Here is a 24,682-nt window from a genome sequence, read left to right as displayed (position 1 = left end):
TATTCTAATCTAAACTGTTTGTCAGTAGGCCTACATACATTTTTGTAAATTGCTCAGCCATAGATTATCCCACTATCATGGTTCTTATATTGTCAGGTTCCAGCCAATCCCACTTACACAGATAAATGAATATATTTATATTGGCATGCTTTCTAGTGACATTAATGCAAAAATATGAAGAAAATCAAATAAGGAGACACAAATATTGATATAAAGCCTGACATAAGCCATATGCAAACATTCACATCATGCAGATATGGGTCCATCCTGAAAAAGGAATAGCCTGTAGGCTATAGGCTATGGCCATTACAATGACCAATATATTATCTTAAATGAACTAGCTGAATAACACAGGTGACCACTTCTGCATAATTTCATGGAGTGCTGAAATGTACACACATTTTTTAACATTTCTGAACTGTGAAATGTACCATATGTTTTTGTGGTTGTGAACTTATTGCAATATCACCATAACTATTCCACCTGTGTATGCATGGTTATAATTCTGAAGTGCAAAATAGCTTAGGCTACAGCACAAATATTTCCATAAAAATAAGCAAGTCTGACCTCTGAATTTATTTTTAAAAGTGCACCAGATTGATGCGTTTAAAAGTTAAAATATACAAACATTTCTTAAATTCTTACAAAACACACACCCACTTTTTAAAATTGTTAGTTTGGATCTGTTTAGTGCTTCATTGTCATTTTCATTGGATTCTCCCATTTTTGCGCCAGAATCGCTTGTAAGCTTTTTTTTTACACGATTCTCCCATTCCGCTTCTGTCACACACACAGTGACAAGCGCCAAATCCCCCGCAGTGTTGAAGAGATCAGTCGTCCCCCTCACTTTTGATAAGATAAAAAGCCTTATAGGTACGCCAAATAAATAATAACCTATAGGTTTATGTAAAACTCCCCATTAACAGCATCACGTCACTAACCACAGCTAGACTGCACAATGGTAGGCCTTCAATAGTATGACATTTTCGCTTTAGTTTGATATTTAATTTACTTTATCCGCTTTCATGCGTTCATTGAACGCTCATGGTGCTGTAATGGAAACCTTATTGCGTAGCCAAGTAGCCTATATATTGAGTTATTTTTAAATTATGCCTGATTTACTTTTTATTAATTTCGTAGGCTGGCTTTATTTTGTTATATAGAAGTATGTAAATAACCTGTTAAAATGTACCAGAATTCAGGAAATTGCATCTAGGACCCCCATACCCCCCACTGAAATGTCCCACCCACTTTCAGAATGCCTCCAACGCCCATGGTCCTAGCATTAGGCTAGATCCCTGAGACCAATGTTAATTTAACTCTGGGACCCTGGTCCCTACACCTGAGAACCACTGATATACTTTTTTTTTACTGTACGGCAGTGGTCCCCAAACTACGGCCCGCCACCTCATTTTGGGTGGCCCCCAAAACATGTCCGTGGTATATATAGCAACCGCCCGCACGGGAGTCACGACATCGTCAAACTATAACCTCCGCGAATTTCCCCATTCATTCTGTATGGCGAGTCTTAACAGTACACATGTAATACTCTTTTTGTCCACTGGTGGTTGTTTTGGCGCTGTTTCGCGTTTGCCATCAAAAACGGAATGAAATGTAGGCCTATCTGCAAACAATGTAATGAGGCTATGCTGACTGCATCAGTGGTCAAAGTATTCTAAAAGTTTATCAATGCATTGTTAATAACTAACTAACTTATATTCAAGTCATTTTTCTGGGACTTTCTGGGATAATTATTTTTTTTCGTTCAAATGTTGAATGGTGGTCATTTCAGACCACTTCAGCACTTCATAAAATTCTCATAGTTTGAGAACTTTACATTTTCAGAGTTCACACATTTTTAAAGAAATATACTTTTGGGACTACCTGCTAATACTTTTGGGAATGCAAAGGTATTTTTATTAGTATTATTTAATTTGAGTTACATTTTACACTGATATGGCATGATGGCAATATAAACACAGCTAACAATGGTATTAAATTGCAAAAGCCTATAGATTAAATGTAATGGAATATTCAACTAAGGTAGACTGCTGTTGTTCACAGCACTAAGCTATTTATGGTTACTGATATACTCCGAGTCTCTGGCCCTCTCTTACAGCCAGGCATAGTAAGCTGGCCCTCGGAAGAAAAAGTTTGGGGACCACTGCTGTACGGTATAATGCTGAACGAGCCAAACTAAAATTTCCGCAGCAAAATTTTGGTTGGCCCCACCAAATCTCACTCCAAGGTTTTTTGAAAAGTTGGCAGCCCTGGCCATAGGTTTGTAGATTTGAACAAAATCTGGTTTGGTTCTTACCGACGGGCTTTTGCTGCCTGAAATATCCGATTTTGTTTACCACACTCGGAGGTTAGTGCTGGCCTGGTGGGTTGCCTATTTCCGATCTTTCTCACAGCACATCAACGGTTAGACAAAGAATTCTCATCGCAAATCAAAATTCCACTGGAGCTCCAAGCGGATTAGTACAAGCAGCCTTACAACACTGTTTACTGCTCTTCGGGTCACGGTAAAATGTAATTTTTAGTACATAGCTGATACACTTTAGATACACTTATGGTGTGGGTGCTTGCGTTTTTTTAGGAATCTAAAGAATCTAAAGCCATCTTGGTTTGTATAGAAATGAATATTCAGGCTATGTTTATACATGGCCGGCTATTTTCATAAACGGACATTTCACCCTCTCCGTTTTCAAAAATAACATTGTGTAAACCTGTCAGTTTTCAGAGAAGTTTCCCTGTGTATAAATGTCGTCAAGAGCATGCCAAACCTGTCGGTGGCAGTGTAAGGAGAAGCTCAATCCCACGTTAGCCAATCAGAATCCCGAAAAAAATAGCAGCAACAAATCACTTCCTATTTCTCATTTGAACAGTATTTGCAAATGCAAACAGGCCAAAAGTGTTTGCACAAACGTAAAAATGAGTACCACCTTGATAGCATCCATAATCCGTAGCCAAACAAACTGTAAACATAAGGTGCTCACATGATGTTAAGCATTTTCTGGCACGTAATGTGACGTTTGAAAACCTAAAACCCTGTTTCTTCCAATTGACACGACAACACATAACCGGCGTTATCAGAAATCTCCACTTTGGCCGGAGTTTTTATAAATAATTGTTTTCTGTGATAAACACAGGGTTTTTGTGTAAATGAGAGGCCAAACCGCAGGGAAATATCTGCGTCTTCCCTTCGTGTAAACGGGGCCTAAGTGACACATACACGTAAGAGGTCGGAAATACGTGACGTTCCGATATATTTGTTACCGTTTCATCATGGCTTTTGCTGAGAAACAAAAAGTAAAAAACACACGGTTAACTTGAATCAAACATTCTTTATAACACAGCTGATCAACCGTCTGCTTTCACTTTTGAATGAAGTTCCAGTACTTGCGGAGTGATATGAAAGACGTGAATTAGAAACACAAAGCCCATTTTCCTTGACAACGGTCTAATATCGAGAAATATCAGACCACCGAACATTGGGAAGGCCCATTCAAGTGAATGGAGCATTCTGCAACATTATGAAGAGCCATGTAATAATTGCTGATAACAGATCCTCAACCAAAGCAAATGTAATAATTATTATTTATATGTTTCCATTCAGTTTGTTCCATCTGCATATGCTAAAGGTTATGTTGCTGTTTGCTGGTGTCTCAACAATGTATTGGACAATATTCACCAACATGAATGTTCCATTGTTCTTGAAGATGATTGTGCATGACTAAAGAGAAAGACCCAGGGGTTGTGGTGTCAAATTATAATTAACTGATTCAAACTCAGAAGAATTGTGACAAAGCAACAAGATACTGCAGAAGGTGTAGCTTTAATCCAACACAGAGCATAGGTTCATGAAGCCAGCTGCTTCTGACTTTCTGTACATGGTTCTTATACCTTCTCATGTCGTCACTTGTTTGTGTGAACTCAGAATAGAAAATATCTCCTGTGTCGTCTTTTACCACATTAGGAAGTACATACGGTATGTGCCTAGGTATTTTCCTTCTAATGACCTCTGATCCTTCTGACCAGCCACTGAGGCTACCCATTCTCTCTTAGGCATACATGTCCTTATACGTAAACTCCTGGCCCCTAAGCATGTGTACGCCTTAGCTATAATTACCCCTGCTATTTCACCACATGGACCTCATACAGTTTACAGAATATCTTTTCATACATAATAATAAGAATATCTTATCAGGAAACTTACAAAAAGTCACCACAGGGTTAGCTGAGGACTCACTGTAGCTTCCCTGCCAAACCTGTTTTCACCCACTCTGATTAGTGGCAAACACAACATTTAGATGAATGACTGATACAGCATTTCAACGGCTCAAAAGTTCTGGGCGGTCTTAATTGTGTTTTTCGTACCATGATGCACTCAGTGTGACAGGTCTGGACTACAGGCAGGCCATTTTAGTATCTGGACTCTTCTATTGTGGAACTATTCTGTCAGAGTAATGCAGCTAGCTAGTTAAGTTTATATGACTGTACACTAGCCCCCGCTATGCCATAATGTTGACGCTGATGAGAAAGCATGTTACTGTCAATTTGTAGTCCTAAAATCATGTTTATTTAAGATAAACCATGGACTGTTCGTTATTTATTTAAGGGGCTACCGGAGGAGTTTTGGGAGCGTTAGTAAAAAAAGACGTGACCAGATCACCTCCCTCGCCAGCAAGACATTTTTCTATGACCCTCCAAAGTGATTGAGAAAAAACGCATGACCCTCCCCAACAATTTATTGATGCCTTCTGTATTGGGTCAATTTGGGAACTTGCATGCTGCCACTCCTTCCTTGAAATGCCTTGAAAAGGCTGTCGTTTGCACAATTTCACAAATAATCACCGGGACCGAAACATACTGTCAACCTTTTCCGGGTTTATCACGTATTTTAACTTTTTTCAAGCTGTCTTAGCTTGCAAAAAGCTTCAGGGCCGTCGCAAGGGGGTGCAAGACCCTGTGCGAACTTGACAGGTGCGAGGCCCTTTTCACTTACGTGCATGAAATCATGCGATAGCCTAGGCCTATATTACGTAGCCTACTGTCGGTGCATTTTTATAGTAGGCTAATAGGCTACACCAGCTTATCTTTAAAGGTAAACTATGCAGTATTGGCCATTTCCTTACTGTTTTCTCGGTTTTTGCTTCTTTTCGCTGGCTCTGTCATGACTAATGTCTGAGAAACTCCATCGCTACCTTTTTCTAGCCGGTGCCTGGCGTGTATGTGTATTTGAATGCAGTAAAGCAATTCGTTACACTCGTTATACTTCCTGACACTGAGACTGTCGGCCCGCCGGCCCACAGTTGCAAGGGTGGTTTTTCCACTCACAGGCGCTAGGGGGAAGTGAGACGGCCACCATTCAACCCGAAAAAAGTAATATAACCATTCCAATGACTGAAGCTGTTAAATGAAGGTAAATTAAGCTAAAAAAAACTTGCATATTAAGCTAAAAAACCTGCATAGTGTGCCTTTAAGAGGTTAAATTGTATAGTCTATAACATTTAGCTGAGTCAAATATTTGTCCATAAGCCGTTTATCATACTGTAGGCTACATCATGAAACCAAACTAAAGGCTAACACTTTAACAGGGGGAATTAATTGGGCATGAATCATTGTGCTGAACTCTATTTGTCAATGAGCTAAACACACAAGACATTCAAACTATTGATAAGATGTGCACTGGAAACTGGTCTGTATTGGACAAAAAAATTATATTGACTCGCCATATCCTGACTCAGAAAAAAAAAACATTTTCTTGCTTACTTTGCCGCAAACTCAGCAAAATCATAGGCCAGCTTGCAGGTATTTTTCAATTCATAGAAGGGCGAGCCCACGTGACTGTGACATGGAGGTGCGCAAATAGTTTTTAATAGCCTATTCAACTTAATTTTTTAAAGTGCATTAGCCTATGTCCCCTTTGGAATTATATCTCGAGCCTATTATGAGGTCCAGTGCGTTATGGCCTGGGATTCGTAGGTGCTCAAAAAGAAAAAAGAAAAAACTTTGGGCTAGATTTTTATAGCCTAAATGGTTGTGAGGAGCAATATGAGAGAAATTTGATGATCATTGATCGTTGTTTTGGGACGTTAGGCCTAAGCCTTTTCCATAGGCGTCAGTGAAGGAGATTGAAGAAACATGCTGTCACGTCAGGTAGCCTAAAGTTTAATAAACTTCATTTTTGCAGGTTCTTAGTGATTATGAGGAACAATATGAGAGAAATTTGGTGATCACTGATCATTGTTTTAGGACATTAAGCCACATTAAGCTTTTTGCTTAGGCTACAATAGGAGTTAATGAAGAATAAACGCTTAATGTCATCTTTGGCCAGGTGCGAGACCCATCAGACTTGGGGCCTTGGGCGATGGCCCAAATTTTGCTGTTTTCATGAATACAAAAGTTGGGTGACCCTCCCTTCTAGACTAAAAAAAAATGGGTGACCCTCCCCTCAATAAAGAATAAAAATACATGACCCTCCCCTATTTTCCTCTGGTGGTCCATTCCATAAATAAGCAGTCACATTTGTTTTCTTGTTCTTCACTTGTGGCAGCAAGGAAAACAAACAAGTAGACCTTCATATTCCATTTTAATTTTCTTTAGTCCAAGTGCAAGAATGTGTGTGATTCCCAGTTCAGTTATTGTTTTGTGTCCTTCATGATATAGTTTATCTTTCTGTTGCTACACAGTCAGAAACCACAGGCACACTACCTCATCCTTCTCCTCTCTCTGAGTGTTCTCTCATTACCACAGCACTTCCTGTTGTGTATAGTAGCTGTTGCAAGTGAATCATCCTTGTGTGGGGCGTAACATAACGCCTATGCAATATATTGAATGAGATATAGGGTAATGTTTTTGCAATTTATTGATTTATTGGGGAGCAATGATTAATGAAGGTACAGAGGTCGTTTCAATTAATTTATGCATAATTATTTCCCGAGACTTCAAATGCAGTATAACATATAATCGCATTCAAAGTGATTCACAAAGAATAATGCTGAAAATAAATGTGATGCTCTTAGTAAGCCATAGGCCACAATGTCATAGTTCTCTCTCTGGATCTGCGTACAAGCATGGACAACATCTCCTGAAGCACGAGTTTCCCTGTTGTCTCCTGATCTCGTCCTGCATTCTTCTCTGTTCTTCCACTCTCCTTCTTTCCTCTTCTTCTCTCCTTCTTTCCTCTTCATCCCTTCTTCTTTCATCCTCCTGTCGTTTTCTGTCCTCCTCCTGTCGTCTTCTGTCCTCCTCTTGTCTCCTTCTGTCTTCTTCGTCTTCTTTCATCTTCATTACCTCCTTTTCCTCCTCCTCCTTTTTTGTCTCCTTCTTGTCTCTTCCTTCTTTTCCATCTCCACTCCTCCTCCTGTCTCCTTCTCTCCTCCTCCTTTTTCCTCTCCTCCTCCTGTCTCTTTCTCTCCTCCTCTTCTTTGATCTTTCTCTGAGCCTCCTTGTACATGTTGTTGGTGTAAAACTCTCCTACATTTGCCTGAAGCATGTTGTCAATCTTCTCCAGAAGATGTCGTACCTGTTCTCTGTTACTTCTATCACTGTTGTTGAATGGCAGATACCTTCCTCCGCAGCTATTGTAAATCCTATTAAGACTCTCATGCTTTAAGCAATCCTCCACAGTTATACCTTTCAGCTGATCTACATGGGTGAACAATATAATCGTGTAACGTGACGCGTCTTGTCCAAAGTTGTCCTGGACCCACTTTACAGCATTTTCTTCCTCTTCTGTGAATCTCACTCCCAGTCTGATCACCAGCAGGAACACGTGTGGTCCAGGGAGGGACAGCTTGATGCAGTTGGCCATCAGTTTCCTCATCTGCTCCTCCGTCTTGTTCCTGTCACAGATTCCCGGCGTGTCGATCACGGCAACGTCTCTGCCCTCCACTTCCCCGTCGTGTTTCTCACACACGTCAGTCACGTGACTGGGTAGAGCGTTGCTTTCAAAAGCATTTCTTCCCAGGATGGTGTTTCCTGTTGCACTTTTTCCTGATCCAGTCTTCCCCACCAGCACGATCCTCCTGTGCAATGCTCCTAGAATTCAGTCATAAACGCAAATAAATGTCACTGTCATTTATAGAGTGCATTTAAAACAACTGCAGTTGACCAAAGTGCTGACACTGTCTACTAATGAGGTATTTACAGAAATCAAGTGAAGTTAATAACTTCATTAAAGACCTGGGTGCTCCATTGCTTCTAAACAATATATCCAAAATGCTTCCCTTTGGTTAAAATTTTGGATTATATTGCCACTCCTTGCTAACAGTTTAAAGGCACCATGAACGAAATTTGCTGTTTGTGATGTTATGGGGTATTGTGTCATCAAAATTATATTGGAAACGTTATCAAAAAAACTGTTACTGGGTGCCTTAAACATGTTAAATGTATTTATTGTACAGCCCCTAATGGACAGAAGTCCCTGAACTGAACCCTCAGAGAGCAATCGCTTAATTTCTGTGACATGACCACCAAGTTTAATGTGCCCCAGTGTTTAGATGTCCCGGGAATCGTTGACAAAAAAAAATCAGAAAGTCAACAGAAAAAAAACAACCAAAAAAAAAACGGAGAACTCCTACATGATGCACTAGCGGTGAAAATAATGATAACAGATTGGTGAGCGTTCTGGAGCATACAGTAATATGCTTTGGTGGAGGTTAGTAATGTTCCCCCTACAATGTGTTGCTGTTGTTGTTGTTGTTGTTGTTGTTGCTGTTGTTGTTGTTGTTGTTGTTGATGTTGTTGTTGCTGTTGTTGTTGTTGTTGTTGCTGTTGTTGTTGTTGTTGTTGTTGTTGTTGTGTGTTAGAACTGACCTCTGGTTTCATTTGCTGCCATCACCTGGTGCTTACAGACTTTCAGTTGTGATCTGCGCGAAGAACACACCACTATTCAAAAACGAAATAAACAAAAGACAGCTAGGCTATCAATGTGACACAGTCTTTACCAATGCAGAAATAATCAACTCACAATAGCCATTTCATTACAAATCTCCACCTTCCAATTTCATCCAGGAAGAATCAAACATCATTGGGTTAATGTGAAATCAACTATTCGCCTTGTTCACCCGGCGGCCAGAACGAGGCTACAGGGTACACGTGCCATTGCACCTCAGTCCAGCAGATGGTGGTAATGCACTCCGTTTGCAAACTGCAAAAAGAAAAGCTCACAGAAAAAGAAGAAGGGTTTGCTGGCCTGCCAGGAGACATTCACCGTTTCTCAAAGTCAAGGATGGGTCCTTCAGAGCAGCTTCACAGACACTTTTCATGAACACCCAGCCAGAGTACCCAGCCAGAGTATATGTTGACTAAGTCAAGCCAGGTAAAGTAATTCAGGATATGTGTGTATCATCTTATCATGTTTCCTCATTCCTGCCATTTTGTAAAACAGTGAGAGTAGGCGTGATAGACCAACTGAATGCACATTTACATAGGCTATGTGAGGGCACATGTAACACTTCACTGGCTTCTGGTACATTTTCAACTGCATTCAAACTGGTTTAGGTAACTCCACTGCTTAAAAAGCCTTCTCTTGCTCCCATCACGGTGGAGAACTATCATACATTCCCACTCCTACCTTTTCTTTCTAAGACTATAGAAAGGGCAGTTTCACAGACAAATCACACAAATCTGCAGTTTTTTGTAGCTTAAACAGCCTACTAAACCCTTCATACTGACTTTTGGTGATAATTTGCAAATGTAGCCTACAATAATCTACACAGAGATTCTGTGTACTAGATTAGTATAGGCTACATTTGCAAGTGCAGCAAACTTATTTAAGTTTGCCATTAAACCATTGATCAAATCCCAGCACTGGCTATTACCAGCATAAATGTTAATGTTACCGTTAATGTGGGCAATTATCATAGTCGTTTGGAGGGCTTAACATAATGATTGATGGCAGAGTTGCAACGGTTTAGCTTGAATTCCCTGCTACTTGAAAACAAATATCCTACTGCGTCCTATTGCGTGCAGAGGGAATTTGAAAGACAACTGATTATCCCGCCCCTCGGACTGAGCACTGCGAACATTTTAATGTGGGTCTGGCTCGCCAGGCTAGCTAAGCATTGAAAAACAGATGCTAATTATGTGGGCAACATTCTCTAACAGCGATCAACTTGTAATTTCTTCAGTCAAACAAGTTGTGAATTTGTTGTAACATTAATACAGGGGACGACTTATAGCCTAGAAATCTAGACGCGCCCCTAGCGGCAGCTAATTACATTTGCTGCCAGGGCTAGTCTAGCAACTCTCCGTTGGCTTGTGAGCTCCAGAAATCGAAACTTAATCAGGCCAATGAAAATCGTGTATAGAGTCGTTAGGTGGGCTTAACATAATGATTGATGGCAGAGTTGCAATGGTTTGGCTTGAATTCCCTGCTACTTGAAAACAAATAAGATGGATGTTGCTGCTGGCGAACAGTGTGACACGAGTTAAGCTTTTATTAAGTTGGCAAAAGTTTGAACTAGCCAACTAGCCCTGCTGGTGGGAAACGGATGGGACTCATAGCGCTGCCGCTGTCCTATTGCGTGCAGAGGGAATTTGAAAGACAACTGATTATCCCGCCCCTCGGACTGAGCACTGCGAACGGTGAGTGTCCAGACCCTACATTTTAATGTGGGTCTGGCTCGTCAGGCTAGACGACTTACTCTGTGCTCAAAGATGTGAGGAGCTCCACCGGTTTGTGTGTGTGTGTACAACGAAACACTCGGAAGAATCATGTGAACGATTTTCATTGGTTGTTGCGTTCAATCTTACCCAGCTACACAGGTGCTATTTCCTGATTTGCTATTATGGCCCCTTTCTTTTTTTGCTGTTTTTTTTTATTTGCTGGTAAGTGACTACCCTGGAAATCCAGTTCTCGCGAGAGCACAATGGAATTATCTCTGCAAGACACTCTGGCAAAGAGCAATGATGCACGTTACTTTTTCCCCAACATTCCTGGGAACCAGCTAAACTGATGAAGACAGCGCTGCAACATTGGAGGACAGTACAGAGTTGGTCATAGTGTTATCCGATTGCGTCGAAGTACAAAATCATTCAAAGTAAACATGGTCTAGTGTTATCCAATTGCCAGTGAGATTTTTAAATGCATGCTTGTTGCCGCCCCTCAAGTTAGGCCATTACATTGCTCTTTGCCAGACCCTTAATCTTCCTAGATTATCAGGGTCTGGATTTTCCAGGCTAGGTAAGTGACAGGCTCGAGTCCTGACTAAAGCAGGCACAGAGATGCGCTCATGAATGCCGTTTCCAGCGACAGCAGTGATAGAATTTTACTGGGGCACTGGAGACTTTTACTAAGGCATGTGCCCCAGTGAATAAGGTCTAGTGACGCCCCTGTGCTGAACACTGACAGTAAAGGAGCTACCGGTAAGTATCCAATAAAAATGGTCTGGTACGCAGTCACCACTGTGTGTTTAAAGAAATGTACAGTATAAAGACCAAACTGTTATCTAGCCAGCCTTGGTTTTGGTAGTTCCTGAGTATAGTATAGTATATATACTCTTTTGATCCCATGAGGGAAATTTCGTCTCTGCATTTATCCCAATCCGTGAATTAGTGAAACACACACACCACAAGTGTACACACAGTGAGGTGAAGCACACACTAATCCCAGCGCAGTGAGCTGCCTGCATCAACAGCGGTGCTCGGGAAGCAGTGAGGGGTTTAGTGCCTTGCTCAAGGGCACTTCAGCTTCAGCACTTCACTTCGGCCTACTGGTCGGGGTTCGAACCGGCAACTCTCCGGTTACAGGTCCGAAGTGCTAACCAGTAGGCCACGGCTGCCCCTAAAAATAATAATACCAATTTATTATAGTATATATATATATATATATATATAGTATTATAGTAATAATACCAATTTCACTGTTCCAGATGCCTGTCAGGTATGGTATAAATGTTATGATAGATACAACATAGCTATAATAATAATAATAATAATAATAATAAAGCTTTATTTGTATAGCACCTTTCATACACAAAATGCAGCTCAAAGTGCTTTACATTTGAAGCATGTAACACAATAATAGTCAGTCAGTCATTATCAATCACTTTTCTTTGCTGTTTATGTTATACTCAGCAACATATCAAAAAATATAGAAAATGGCGTCATAAGACTGGCAGCCTTAACCCTCTTACCCCCACAAGCACGCCATATGGCAACTGTGGCAAGGAAAAACTCCCATATTCCAGGAAGAAACCTTGAGCAGAACCTGACTTAATAGGGGGCCCATCTGCTTCTGGCTGGCTGCGCCCTCAATAGTAGCAGATGTAGAATAATCTGAAAATGTAGTCTACAGGATAAGATGAGTTAACTAAAAGCTTTCCTGTACAGGTATGTTTTCAGATCTTTTTAAAATATTTACTGAACTTCGCCTGCTTGATGTACAGAGGCAGGGTGTTCCATAGTTTGGGGCATAATGGATAAACGCAGCTTCTCCACTTTGTTTGTGGAGCACTTTGGAATGCGATTAAAAGATTAGAATTGGATGATCTAAGTTTCCTTTGTGGTTGATAAGATATTAAAAGCTCAGAGATATATGAAGGTGCTATGCCATTCAGAGCTTTGTAAGTAATTAACATAACCTTAAAATCAATTCTATAGGAAATAGGGAGCCAGTGCAGTTCAGCCAACACAGGGGTGATGTGTTCTCTCTTCTTAGTCTTAGTTAAAAGTCTAGCCCGCAGAGTTCTGTATGAGTGCCAATTTCTTTAGATGTTTTTTGGGAAGACCAGTGAAAAGTGCATTGCAGTAGTCTAACCTGCTAGTGATAAAGGCATGAATTAGTTTTTCTGCATCTTGTTGAGTTAAAAAGGGCGCACTTTGGCAATGTTTCTCAAGTGGAAATAGGCTGTCTGAGTAACTTTACTGATATGGGGCTTAAAACTTAACTCTGCATCTAAGATGACACCCGAGGCTTGTTACTTTTGGTTTGACCTGGTGTGCCAAGTTCCCCAGATTACTAAGAATAATATCTCGCTTTAGTTTTGGTCCAACCAGAAGTACCTCTGTTTTGTCATCATTTAGTTTCAAAAAGTTTTTGCTCATCCACTGATTAATGGAGGTTAGGCATGCAGTGAGGGAGCAAAGGCCATCTGGGTTAGTTGGCTCCACAGAAAGATACAATTGGGTATCATCTGCATGAGCTGTGGAAGTTTACATTATGCTGACTTATGGCGTTTCCCAATGGAAGCATATATAGAGAAAAAATAGCAGGGGACCAAGGCAGCTCCCCTGGGCCACACCAAAAGGCAAGTCATGTTTTTCAGATACATGATCTCCTAGACTGATATAAAAATCTCTGCCAGTAATGTAGGTTTGAAACCAGTTTAGAGCATTATCAGAGAGACCCACCCACTTCAAGAAGCGGTGAATTAGGATGCTATGATCAATGGTGTCAAATGCCGCACTCAAATCCAGAAGAATAAGGATTGAGACTTTGTTTGAGTCGGTAGCTAGTCTGAGATCATTGACTATCTTTACTAGAGCCGTTTCTGTGCTGTGATTTGATCTAAAACCTGATTGGAATTTTTTCAAGGATACTGTTTTCAGTTGAGGAAGGTGTTTAACTGATTGCAAACAACTTTTTCAAGTACTTTGCTCAAAAACGATAGATTTGATATAGGCCTGTAGTTGCTCAGATTGGTATGGTCAAGTTTTGACTTTTTAAGTAAAGGTTTCACAACAGCGGTTTTAAAAGCAGTTGGAAATATACCTGTTTCTAATGAGGTATTTATTACCTTGAGAAAAAAGGGTATACTTTTTTGAGGAATGTAGTAGGGATTGGATCTAAAACACATGTTGAGGAGCCGGTTTGAGTTATAATTTTAACAAGCTCAGATTGAGTAATAGTGCTAAAGGACCTTAATTTTGGGGGCTGTTTTGGGTGTACTATCAAACATATTACTTGTGTTACCAATAGCCTCCCTTATAGAAATGACTTTGTTTTTGAAGAAGTCTGCAAATTCTTCGCATCTTAGAGAGGATGCCTGACTGAGTGTATCAAAAGGTGTTTGATGCAATAGCCTATCAATGGTAGAGAACAACACCCTAGAGTTTCCACTGTTTTCAGCAATTACCTTAGAGAAGTGGTTCCTCCTCTCATTCCGAATAGCTCTATTATAATTTGCAATTTTTTTCTTTTTAGAATGGCACGGTGAACCTGTAACTTAGTTTTTCTCCATGTTCTCTCAGCTTTCCTACATGATCTTTTTTTTAGATCATGGATATTTTCGTTCATCCAAGGTGTCAGTTTGCTACAGGGCCTTTTAGTCTTTAAGGGTGCCACTCTGTCAAGCAGAGCGCCTAATTCACGATTAAGAGCCTCTACCATTTGATCAATGGGATGATGTAAAAATATCTAAATTTATGGAGTCTATAAGAGCTATGAACTGCTGTTCTGCTCTAATGTCCAAGAGTCGCGATTTGATTGCAATTTCGGGATGAATTTTTGGAGTATGTAGTACAATATTAAAAGATACACAATGATGATCAGACATATTTATATCATTTACTGATAAGTCTGTGACTTCTATCCCTCTGGAAATGACTAGATCGAGGGTGTTGCCAAGGTTGTGGGTGGGTCCTGTAACATGCTGCTTTAGCTCTAAACTGTCCAACACATTAAGGAACTTACTGGCTTTAGCATCAGTTGCCTTATTGACATGAATATTGAAGTCGCCATTTACAATTATCCGATCATAGCTAGTGATGATGAGCGACATAAGTTCAGAAAACTGTTCGAGAAAGCCAGTCCATAGTTTAGGAGGGCGGTATAAGGTTAATAGAAGTACAGCTGGGTCAGCCTTCAGAGTGAGGGCAATAAACTCAAAGGAAGCGAATTAAAGCCAAAGTTGACTTCGTGTGCAACTATATTTGTTTGAGAGAATGGAGGCAATTCCACCACCTCGTTTGCCTTGTCTAATTGAGTGGAAGAAATTATAATTTGGGGACAAGTCTCAACAAGAACAGCTTAGCTGTCTGAAGTCAGCCAGGTTTCAACAAGAAACAGAAAATCCAATTTTTTTCACTAATAAAATCATTGATTGCAAGGTTTTGGTAGTAAGTGCACCTATATTTAGTAAACCCATGTTAGCTGAAAATGCCTCTGGCTTTTGAGGAATATGCTGAGGTATGGAAAGAATATTTGTTAGGTTTCTAGTTTTAAATTTGTCTTTTCTTTTTTACTATCGTTGGGTAGAAATCAACGTTGGAATAGAACTATAAGCATAAGTCATGCTATTGCATGACACAGCTTGATCTATGGTAGTAGTATTGTATGTTACCCTGCAGAAAACATTCTCAGACTCATCCACATGTATAATGCCATTCGAATCAATACCTGGGGGGCGTGAATCTGTAATATTTTCTACAGAATGTCAATGTCTCAGTGTGGACGCTATGTTGTCAGAGAGTAGCCTGGCTCCATGTTGGTTTGGGTGGAGACCATCACGCTTCAGCATACTGGGCCTCTCCCAGAACAAGCCCCAGTTGTTGACATAGGGGATGCTTAGGGAAGCGCAGTAGCGTTTGAGCCAGGTGTGGAGATCGAACAGTCTGGACCATCTCTCAGCACCTAGCTGCCACTCTGCACAGGTCATCATCTGTCCCTCACACTTTGGAGGACACTTTGCGCCACCCAGGGGTGTCGCTAGCTATTTAAAACATTCGGGGCTAGAGCCCAGAACTTAGAGACCTTTTTGTCCGGGGGTTCGGGGGTTTCTGATGAGATTTTGAAAATCGGGCTGATGAACATGCAATTTTAACCTACTTTGAGAATGAAAAGGAAGGCCAATCGTAATGACTCACGTCACGGCATTCTGAATATTTTGATGTTTAAAGACCGTGTAAGGAGAACATCTCTTCTGCCAAAGTGCACCACATACAACACCCAAAATATGACATTAAAATAGCCTGTAGAATAAACATCGTCATGCACCTCTGTCAAGTGCACAGGTGTGAGCGTTTGTTTCGGGATAAACATTTGGACGTCATCCCCTTCAATTAATGGGCTATGGGTGCCTTGAAAGCAATGCATTTGGGTTGTGTATCACAAACTTTTGCCCAAAGAAAAAGTTCCATTCTGTCAAAATCAAGCCCAGCATGCATTGCTTGGAAGCCCCCTCAAACGAGGTCAGGTTTACCATATTTACTGCGCATGTGATTCAATAGTAAATCACGATATATTGAAACTGAGCTGATCGAAATGTCCTCCTGGGTTGCGGGAGATGATGACACACTGAAGAGTTTCCACTTCTTGTCCCTGCTCTGCCCTTTTTTTTCTCTAAAGAAACTTCTAATATCCATTTGTCCTTCTGTACACTTATTTCGCTAAGGCTAGTTAGTCTAAGCAATGCGTAATAGCGTTGAGGAGAATTGAAATTGCAACATTTTACAACAAATGATTAAACCTGCCCAGATCACGTCAAATTTTCTTGCGCTGCTGTTAATGAACACAATGGACACAAAATACAAAAGTCTCTTCTACGGGGCCATTTATTTAATTCACGATTAGAGTTTTTGTTGTTGACGGCCCATAGATCCGGGGCTATCCCCAGAGGATCCGGGGCTATTGCCCCGAATGCCCAGGTCTAACGACGCCACTGGTGCCACCTTACGCCGGGTGCACGACAGGGCCTGAAGTCTTTTTCAAACCCTCAATGCAAATTGACCAGTAGGTGTCGCTGTTGTATCTGTTTTCAAATGGAACCCTAATCGTGGGGTCTCAATTGTTTGCTTTCTTTCTACTGCAGGTGACCTATTTATATGTATTATCAGTTACAAAATAACAAGAAGAAAAAAAACTACAAGATTAATGGTGGCATTATAAATGTAAAACAAGCTTTATAATGCATTGTGGTATTTCTAGCTGTTAGGCCTTATATAATACCACTTCAATCAGTGCAGTAATGTCTATGTTTGCATAGTTGCACAGTACACAGACATGCAGCATAACAGTCACCTATAGCATTTCTGAATCTGTTTAAAACACTTTATGGACATTGATGTAAAGTCTTGTCAATGTTTCTTTACAATATACTGTACTGTGCAATTATTAGACAAACACTTGTAGATTTTGCCTGTGTGTACCTGTGTGCGTATTTTAACTTTTTAAATTAAAGTAAATTTTTTAAATTTAAATGTTTAACTGAGCAGTCACAATAGCTTGTCAGCCAATACATGTTTCCCTTCAGTGAAAATATGGCATGTTCTTCAGGATCAGTTTAAGTTAATGTAAGCAGTCACATTTGTTTTCTTGTTCTCCACTTGTGGCAGCTAGGAAAACAAACAAGTAGACCTTCATATTCCATTTTCTTTATAGTCCAAGTGCAAGAATGTGTATGATTCCCAGTTCAGTTATTGTTTTGTGTCCTTCATGATATAGTTTATCTTTATGTTGCTACATAGTCAGAAACCACAGGCACACTACCTCCATCCTTCTCCTCTCTCTGAGTGTTATCTCATCACCACAGCACTTTCTGTTGTGTATCCAATAGTCATAAGTAGCTGTTGCAAGTGAATCATCCTTGTGTGAGGCGTAACATAATGCCTATGCAATATATTGAATGAGATATAGGGTAATGTTTTTTGCAATTTATTGATTTATTGGGGTGAAATGATTAATGAAGGTACAGAGGTCGTTTCAATTAATGTATGCATAATTATTTCCAGAGACATGAAATGCAGTGAAACATAGTTATTTGCATTTAAACTGATTCACAAAGAATAATGCTGAAAATAAATGTGATGCTCTGAGTATGCCATATGCCATAATGTCATTGCTGAAGAAGTGGTTGTCTTTCTGGATCTGGATCTGTATCTGCATAGAAACACAAACATCTCAAACATACTCAAAACAAAGCTACCAACTCAATGTTTTGTATATGTGCTAATTGAAACACATTGTTTTCAATGATATGATTGGCTGTAAGGAAGACATTGTCATACATGTGAAAAATACACATAAAACGCAAATGTGAAATTATTTTTATTATTTTTAATGTGTCATAAATCATATATTTTGATTACTTCCGGACATATTTCTACCTATTAATAATGCACTACAATATGTGTTTTATATATAAAAAGGTAAAATATCTGATGTGTTTCGGTTTGAAGATATAGTTGCTATTTTTAACTTAAAGCCATATTCAACATGCCATAACTTGGCAAATATTAATCTCTGGGCCAAATAACTTTGCATTTGGAAACATCTACAGTCGTGCAATATTCCCTGAAAATGTCAAGCATCTAGCATGAATTGTTTAAACGTAATGACCCGAGGAACTTGATTTTAAAAATGGCATTTTATCAGACTAATGACCCTGTTTTTTAAGTCTCCATATCTCAGAAAATAAAGGAGATTCAAGTCTAAACCTTTGCACAGTAGTTCTTGGGTACTATATATACATTATTGATATAAAGTATGAAGCAAATCCAAGATGGTCAGGCGGAAGGCATCTGTTGATTTGGCACAGAATGACCCAGAAGTGTTTCTCTTTCTCGATCTGGATCTGTATCTGCATAGAAGCTCAAACAACTCAAACAACTCAAACAACATTTCCTGATCCCATCCTCTTCTTCTGGTCTCCTTTTCTCCTCCTCTTTTCGTATCTCTTCCTGCCGTCTCCACTCCTCCTCCTGTCTCCTTCTCTCCTCCTCCTTTTTCCTCTTTTCCTCTTGCGTCTTTCTCTCCTCCTCTTCTATGATCATTCTCTGAGCCTCTGTGTACATGTTGTTGGTGTAAAACTCTCCTGAGTTTCTTTGAAGCATACTGTCAATCTTCTCCAGAAGACGTTGTACCTGTTCTCTGTCACTTATATTATCGTTGTTGAGTGGCAGATACCTTCCTCCGCAGCTATTGTAAATCCTATTAAGACTCTCATGCTTTAAGCAATCCTCCACAGTTATACCTTTCAGCTGATCTACATGGGTGAACAATATAATCGTGTAACGTGACGCGTCTTGTCCAAAGTTGTCCTGGATCCACTTTACAGCATTTTCTTCCTCTTCTGTGAATCTCACTCCCAGTCTGATCACCAGCAGGAACACGTGTGGTCCAGGGAGGGACAGCTTGATGCAGTTGGCCATCATTTCCCTCATCTGGTCCTCAGTCTTGTTTCTGTTATAGATTCCTGGCGTGTCGATCACAGCAACGTCTCTGCCCTCCACTTTTCCGACTTCTCTTGCACACATGTCAGTCACGCAACTGGGTAAAGCGTTGCTTTCAAAAGCATTTCTTCCCAAAGCATTTCTTCCCAGGATGGTGTTTCCTGTTGCACTTTTTCCTGATCCAGTCTTCCCCACCAGCACGATCCTCATGTGCAAAAGCAATGCTCCTAGAATTCAGTCATGGATTCAAATGAATATCACTGTCATTTATAGAGCACATGTAAAACAACTGCAGTTGACCAAAGTGTTGTGGATTAAATATAATAATAATAATAATAATAATAATAATAATAAAAAATATAGCTGCAAGCAGCAATGCGGGGGCCTAGCAGAGCGCTATAGCAGGAATGGCGTTGCCATGGCATGAGCAAGCACTCACAGCAAGAGGCCAAATTACACCAATGTCTTTGTGCGTTCTCACAATCAGCTACCATGTCCCTCTACCAAGTTTGGACTTCATACACCAAAGTTTTGCTGAGATGTGAGCTCACTTTCTTTATTACAGCACCCCTAGAGGCCAAATGAGACCACTTTCCTTCATGTCCTCACAATCAGCTAATATGTCCCTGTACCAAGTTTGGACTTCATACACCGAAGTGTTGCATAGATACGAGCTCACTTCCTGTATTACAGCGCCCCCTATAGAGGCCAAATGATGCCAATTTCCTGCTGTCTCCTCACAATCAGATACGAAGTCCCTGTACCAAGTTTGGACTTCATACACCGAACTGTTGCTGAGATACAAGCTCACTTCCTGTATTACAGCACCCCCTATAGAGGCCAAATGATGCCAATTTCTTACCGTGTCCTCACAATCAGATACAAAGTCCCTGTACCAAGTTTGGACTTCATACATGAAAGCGCCTCCGAGATGTTAGCCCACTTCCTGTTTTGCGGCTTCATCACCATATTTGATTGGCAGTCACGGGCCAATAAAGTGGAATTAGAAAAATCTGACAAGTATCGTTTGTGCGGCTCGGTCTGAAGATCATCTCCACCAAGTTCTGTGAAAATTGGATGAAATTTGTAACCGCTGAAACTTTTCGTAGAGTTTGAACTAAATCCAATATGGCGGAGGTCCAATATGGCGGAAAGTGACGGGATAGGGATCGATGAACTCGGGATGGTCCAAGGATTCAGACGCTACCTCAATTGTGAAAATCAGACAAAAGAGTCAAGGATCACGTGCATGAACACATGTCCAGCATTAAACTGGTGGTGGCGCTAGTGTGTTCAATGTATATGCATGAAAATTGGTGTGAGTGATTGGGACAGTGTCCTGACTAATGGTCTCAAGTTTTGTTATGTTAACTCAAAGCGTCACCTAGATGGTTGTCCACTTCCTGTTTGGCGGCTTCGTCACCATATTTGATTGGCTGTCACGGGCAAATAAAAATGAAATTGAAAAATCTGACAAGTATCGTTTGTGCGGGTCGGGCAGAAGGTCATCTCTACCAAGTTTCGTGAAAATCAGAAGAAATTTGTAACCGCTGAAACTTTTCGTAGCGTTTGGACTAAATCCAATATGGCGGAGGTCCAGTATGGCGGAAAGTGACGTAGTAGGGGTCATTCAACTCAAGTCAGTCTAGGGATTCCAACGCTGCTTGATTTGTGAAAATCGAACACACCGTTCAATTGTTACATGCGTGAATGTGAGTCCAGATTCGACCCATTGGCGGCGCTAGAGTGTTCGGCACAGAGTTCTGTAAATTGGAGCGATCATGGGACGGTCCTGAATCAGGGCGCTAAATTTCATAATAATAATGACTTGCAAATACCTTTCAACCCAGCTTTTCAACTTTATTGAAACTTTGACCTGTTGGTGGCTAGGCGGCTGGGTTTAGAGATCCGTAAATGGCGTGAGTGGTCAGTGGAGTGTCCCGAAACTTTCTGCCAAAAAATCTGCACTTTTTAGCCAGGCGTTCTATGGGCTGCCATAGACTCCAATGGCGGAAGTATAATAATAATAATAATAATAAATATAGCTGCAAGCAGCAATGTGGGGGCCAAGCAGTTGAGCAGGAGTTGTCATGGCAACCCAATGTTGTTACATTATACACACACCCAATTAACCCCCCATCCCACACACACACATATACACAGATAATCTTCCTCTCCCACACACCCCAATAACCCCCCACACATATGCATGCCTCAAACATCACCAAATGTATTGTGCATAGTCAGGTTGTAGTCACAAGTCCACATACCAAGTTTGGTGTCGATACGAGAAAGTGTTGATAATTATAGCACCCCTAGTGGTCAAAAGTCACCAAATTTATTGTGCGTCCTCAGGTTGTAGTCACGAGTCCATATACCAAGTTTGGTGTTGATACGAGAAAGTGTTGCAAATTATAGCACCCCTAGTGGTCAAAGGTTGCTAAAATTATTGTCTGTCCTCAGGATGAGGTCCCAAGTCCATATACTAAGTTTGGTTTTAATATGTGAAAGCATTGCTGAAATATGAGCCCACTTCATGTGATTATAGCGCCACCTATAGGTCAAAAGTCATCAAATGTATTGAGCCTCCTCCTAATTGGATCCTGAGACCCTCTACTGAGTTTGGTGTTGATACGCAAAAGCCTTGCTGAGATCACTTCACTTCCTGTTTGGCGGCTTTGCCGCCAAACTTGATTGGTCGTCACAGGCAACCGGTTTTGAATATGTCTCCAAAAAGCAATGCGTTTATGAGTCATGGTCTGACGATCATCTGCGTCAAGTTTCGTGAAAATCGGTGAAACTTTGTGACCTTTGATGCCTTTTAAGTGTTTTTGATGACATCCAATATGGCGGTCGGATCAATTATGTTGACGTCACATTTTGGCATGTATCGGCCTAAGGACCTCTCAAAGTATTAATAGACATCACTAATATGTTTTAATTCCAAACACATCACCTGTTACAGGCCAAAACGTAATATTGCTAATTATAGCGCCACCTATAGGTCAAAAGTCATTAAATTTATTGAGCCTCCTCCTAATTGGGTCATGAGACCCTGTACTGAGTTTGGTGTTGATACGTGAAAGACTTGCTGAGATCACTTCACTTCCTGTTTGGCGGCTTTGCCGCCAAACTTGATTGGTCGTCACAGGCAACCGGTTTTGAATATGTCTCCAAAAAGCAATGCGTTTATGAGTCATGGTCTGACGATCATCTGCGTCAAGTTTCGTGAAAATCGGAGAAACTTTGTGACCTTTGATGCCTTTTAAGTGTTTTTGATGACATCCAATATGGCGGTCGGATCAATTATGTTGACGTCACATGTTGGCATGTATCGGCCTAAGGACCTCTCAAAGTATTAATAGACATCACTAATATGTTTTAATTCCAAACACATCACCTGTTACAGGCCAAAACGTAATATTGCTAATTATAGCGCCACCTATAGGTCAAAAGTCATTACATTTATTGAGCCTCCTCCTAATTGGGTCATGAGACCCTGTACTGAGTTTGGTGTTGATACGTGAAAGACTTGCTGAGATCACTTCACTTCCTGTTTGGCGGCTTCGCCACCAAACTTGATTGGTCACGACGGGCGATGGGTTTTGAATATGGCTCCAAAAAGCAATGCATTTGTGAGACAAGGTCTGAAGATCATCTGAGTCAAGTTTCGTGAAAATCGGACAAACTTTGTAACCTTTGATGACTTTTAAGTGTTTTTGATGACATCCAATATGGCGGAATATCCAACATGGCGGAAATTGCCGTCATGGGGTGCGTCGAGTTCGGTCTCATCCAAGGATTCCAAATATACCTTAATGTTCAAAATGTGATGTACGGTAAATGCATAGATGCAATTCAAACTTTGAAACGTTGGTGGCGCTAGAGCACTCCAGGTGCAGACATAGAACTTTGATAAATTAACGATATGACTGTACCGAATCAATGTGCCAAATTTCTCAACTTTTTACTGTACGGTTCAATGGCAAATGAGCGTTCCGTTATAATAATAATAATAATAATAATAAATATAGCTGCAAGCAGCAATGAGGGGGCCAAGCAGTGAGATCAGCAGGCCAGATTTGCCATGTAAGTCAATGCCGTTGCATCAGACATATAGCCTTAAGCAGTCACAGCAAGTTCCATGCCATACAACCCAAGATTGGCTGAGTTACAAGGTCAAGTTTCACATCAAAACATAACTGATTTTGTGGGGCTGAACCAGGGCTGAGTGTCGCCGCCCCCTCCCCCAGCCAGCCCACCGCTGCAACCGCCCCTGCCCATCCCACCCCGTCCCACCCTTGCACGTACACATTAGAATGAACTAGATGGAACTTGCTGTCATCAGTTTCACATCAAAAAATAAAAGATTGACTGAGATATGATCACACTTGTTGTGATTTAAACACAGAGGTCAAAAATTGACGTCATAGGGTGTGGGGGGTGTGAACTTCGGCTTGGCCCAAGGATTCCAATGATACCTCATTTTGCCATTCGGTCAACAGGTCAAAAGTTACGTCCGTGAACACAAGTCCAACTTTGGCCTGTTGGTGGCGCTAGAGCTTTGAGGTGCCGGTAATGAAACTTGGTGAAATTAATTATTGACTGTCCCCAATTAGTGTGCAAAATTGTATAACTTTTTGGCACAGACTGTTCTATGGGCTGCCATTGACTTCCATTGCAAAAATAATGCGATCAGCAACTACTGGCCAAAATGCGTTTTGTCAATTACGGAGCCCCTAGAGGTCAAATGTCACCAAATTTCTGAGCGTCCTCCCGATGTGGTCTGAGGTACATGTACTAAGTTTGGTTTTGATACATGAAAGCGTTGCTGAGATATGAAATCACTTCCTGTTTGGCGGCTTAAGCCGCAAATTTTGATTGGCTGGTACAGGCCAAAGCTTCTGTCAATTGTTCCAGAACGCAATGCACTCATCAGGCATGGTCTGAAGATGGTCTCTGCCAATTTTTGGTGAGGAACAGATGAAATTTGTGACCTGCCAAACGTTTTTTGTGTTTTTTTGATTTAATCCAATATGGCGGCCGAATCAATTACGATGACATCACAAGTTGGCTTTGGTCGGCCTAAGGACGTTCAACAGTAGTAGCAGACATCACTAGTGGGTTTCAATTCTAAGCACAACTGCTGCTACAGGCCAAAAGGCATGTTTCTTAATTACAGCGCCCCCTAGAGGTCAAAGGTCACCAAATTTCTTGAGCTTCCCCCTGATTGGGTCCTGAGTCCATGGAATAAGTTTGGTTATGATAGATCAATGGGTTGCTGAGATATGAGCTAACTTCCTGTTTGGCTTCTCACTGCCAAATTTCGATTGGCTGTTGTGCGCGCAACGGTTTTAGTTCCGGAGACAAAAAGCAATGCATTAATGAGGCATGGTCTGTAGATGATATCTGTGAAGTTTGGTGTCGATCGGACAAAATTTGTGACCTATGATACGTTTTAAGTGATTTTGATGAAATCCAAAATGGCGGAAAATCCATCATGGCGGAAAATGACGTCATAGGGTGCGTTGAACTCGGCTTGGTCCAAGGATTCCAACGGTAC

General features: G+C 40.9%; 1 protein-coding gene and 1 pseudogene across 1 annotated transcript in view; both read right to left on the bottom strand.

Moving 5' to 3' along the window:
* Positions 1–7,047: 7,047 nt before the first annotated feature.
* On the bottom strand, positions 7,048–8,845 carry LOC125298245 (annotated as a pseudogene).
* Positions 8,846–18,453: 9,608 nt separating this feature from the next.
* Positions 18,454–24,682, bottom strand: part of LOC125298243 (GTPase IMAP family member 9-like) — a 21,932-nt gene continuing 15,703 nt past the window's right edge. Inside the window, exon 2 of the mRNA XM_048248948.1 lies at positions 18,454–19,346. Within this exon, the coding sequence (XP_048104905.1) occupies positions 18,454–19,346 (893 nt within the window). The remainder of the gene's footprint in view (positions 19,347–24,682) is intronic.

The sequence above is a fragment of the Alosa alosa genome, chromosome 7 (genome assembly GCF_017589495.1).
Source record: "Alosa alosa isolate M-15738 ecotype Scorff River chromosome 7, AALO_Geno_1.1, whole genome shotgun sequence".
Lineage (NCBI taxonomy): Eukaryota > Metazoa > Chordata > Actinopteri > Clupeiformes > Clupeidae > Alosa > Alosa alosa.
The sequence above is the reverse complement of the archived record's forward strand: the minus strand, read 5'-3'. Positions and strand labels throughout refer to the sequence as shown.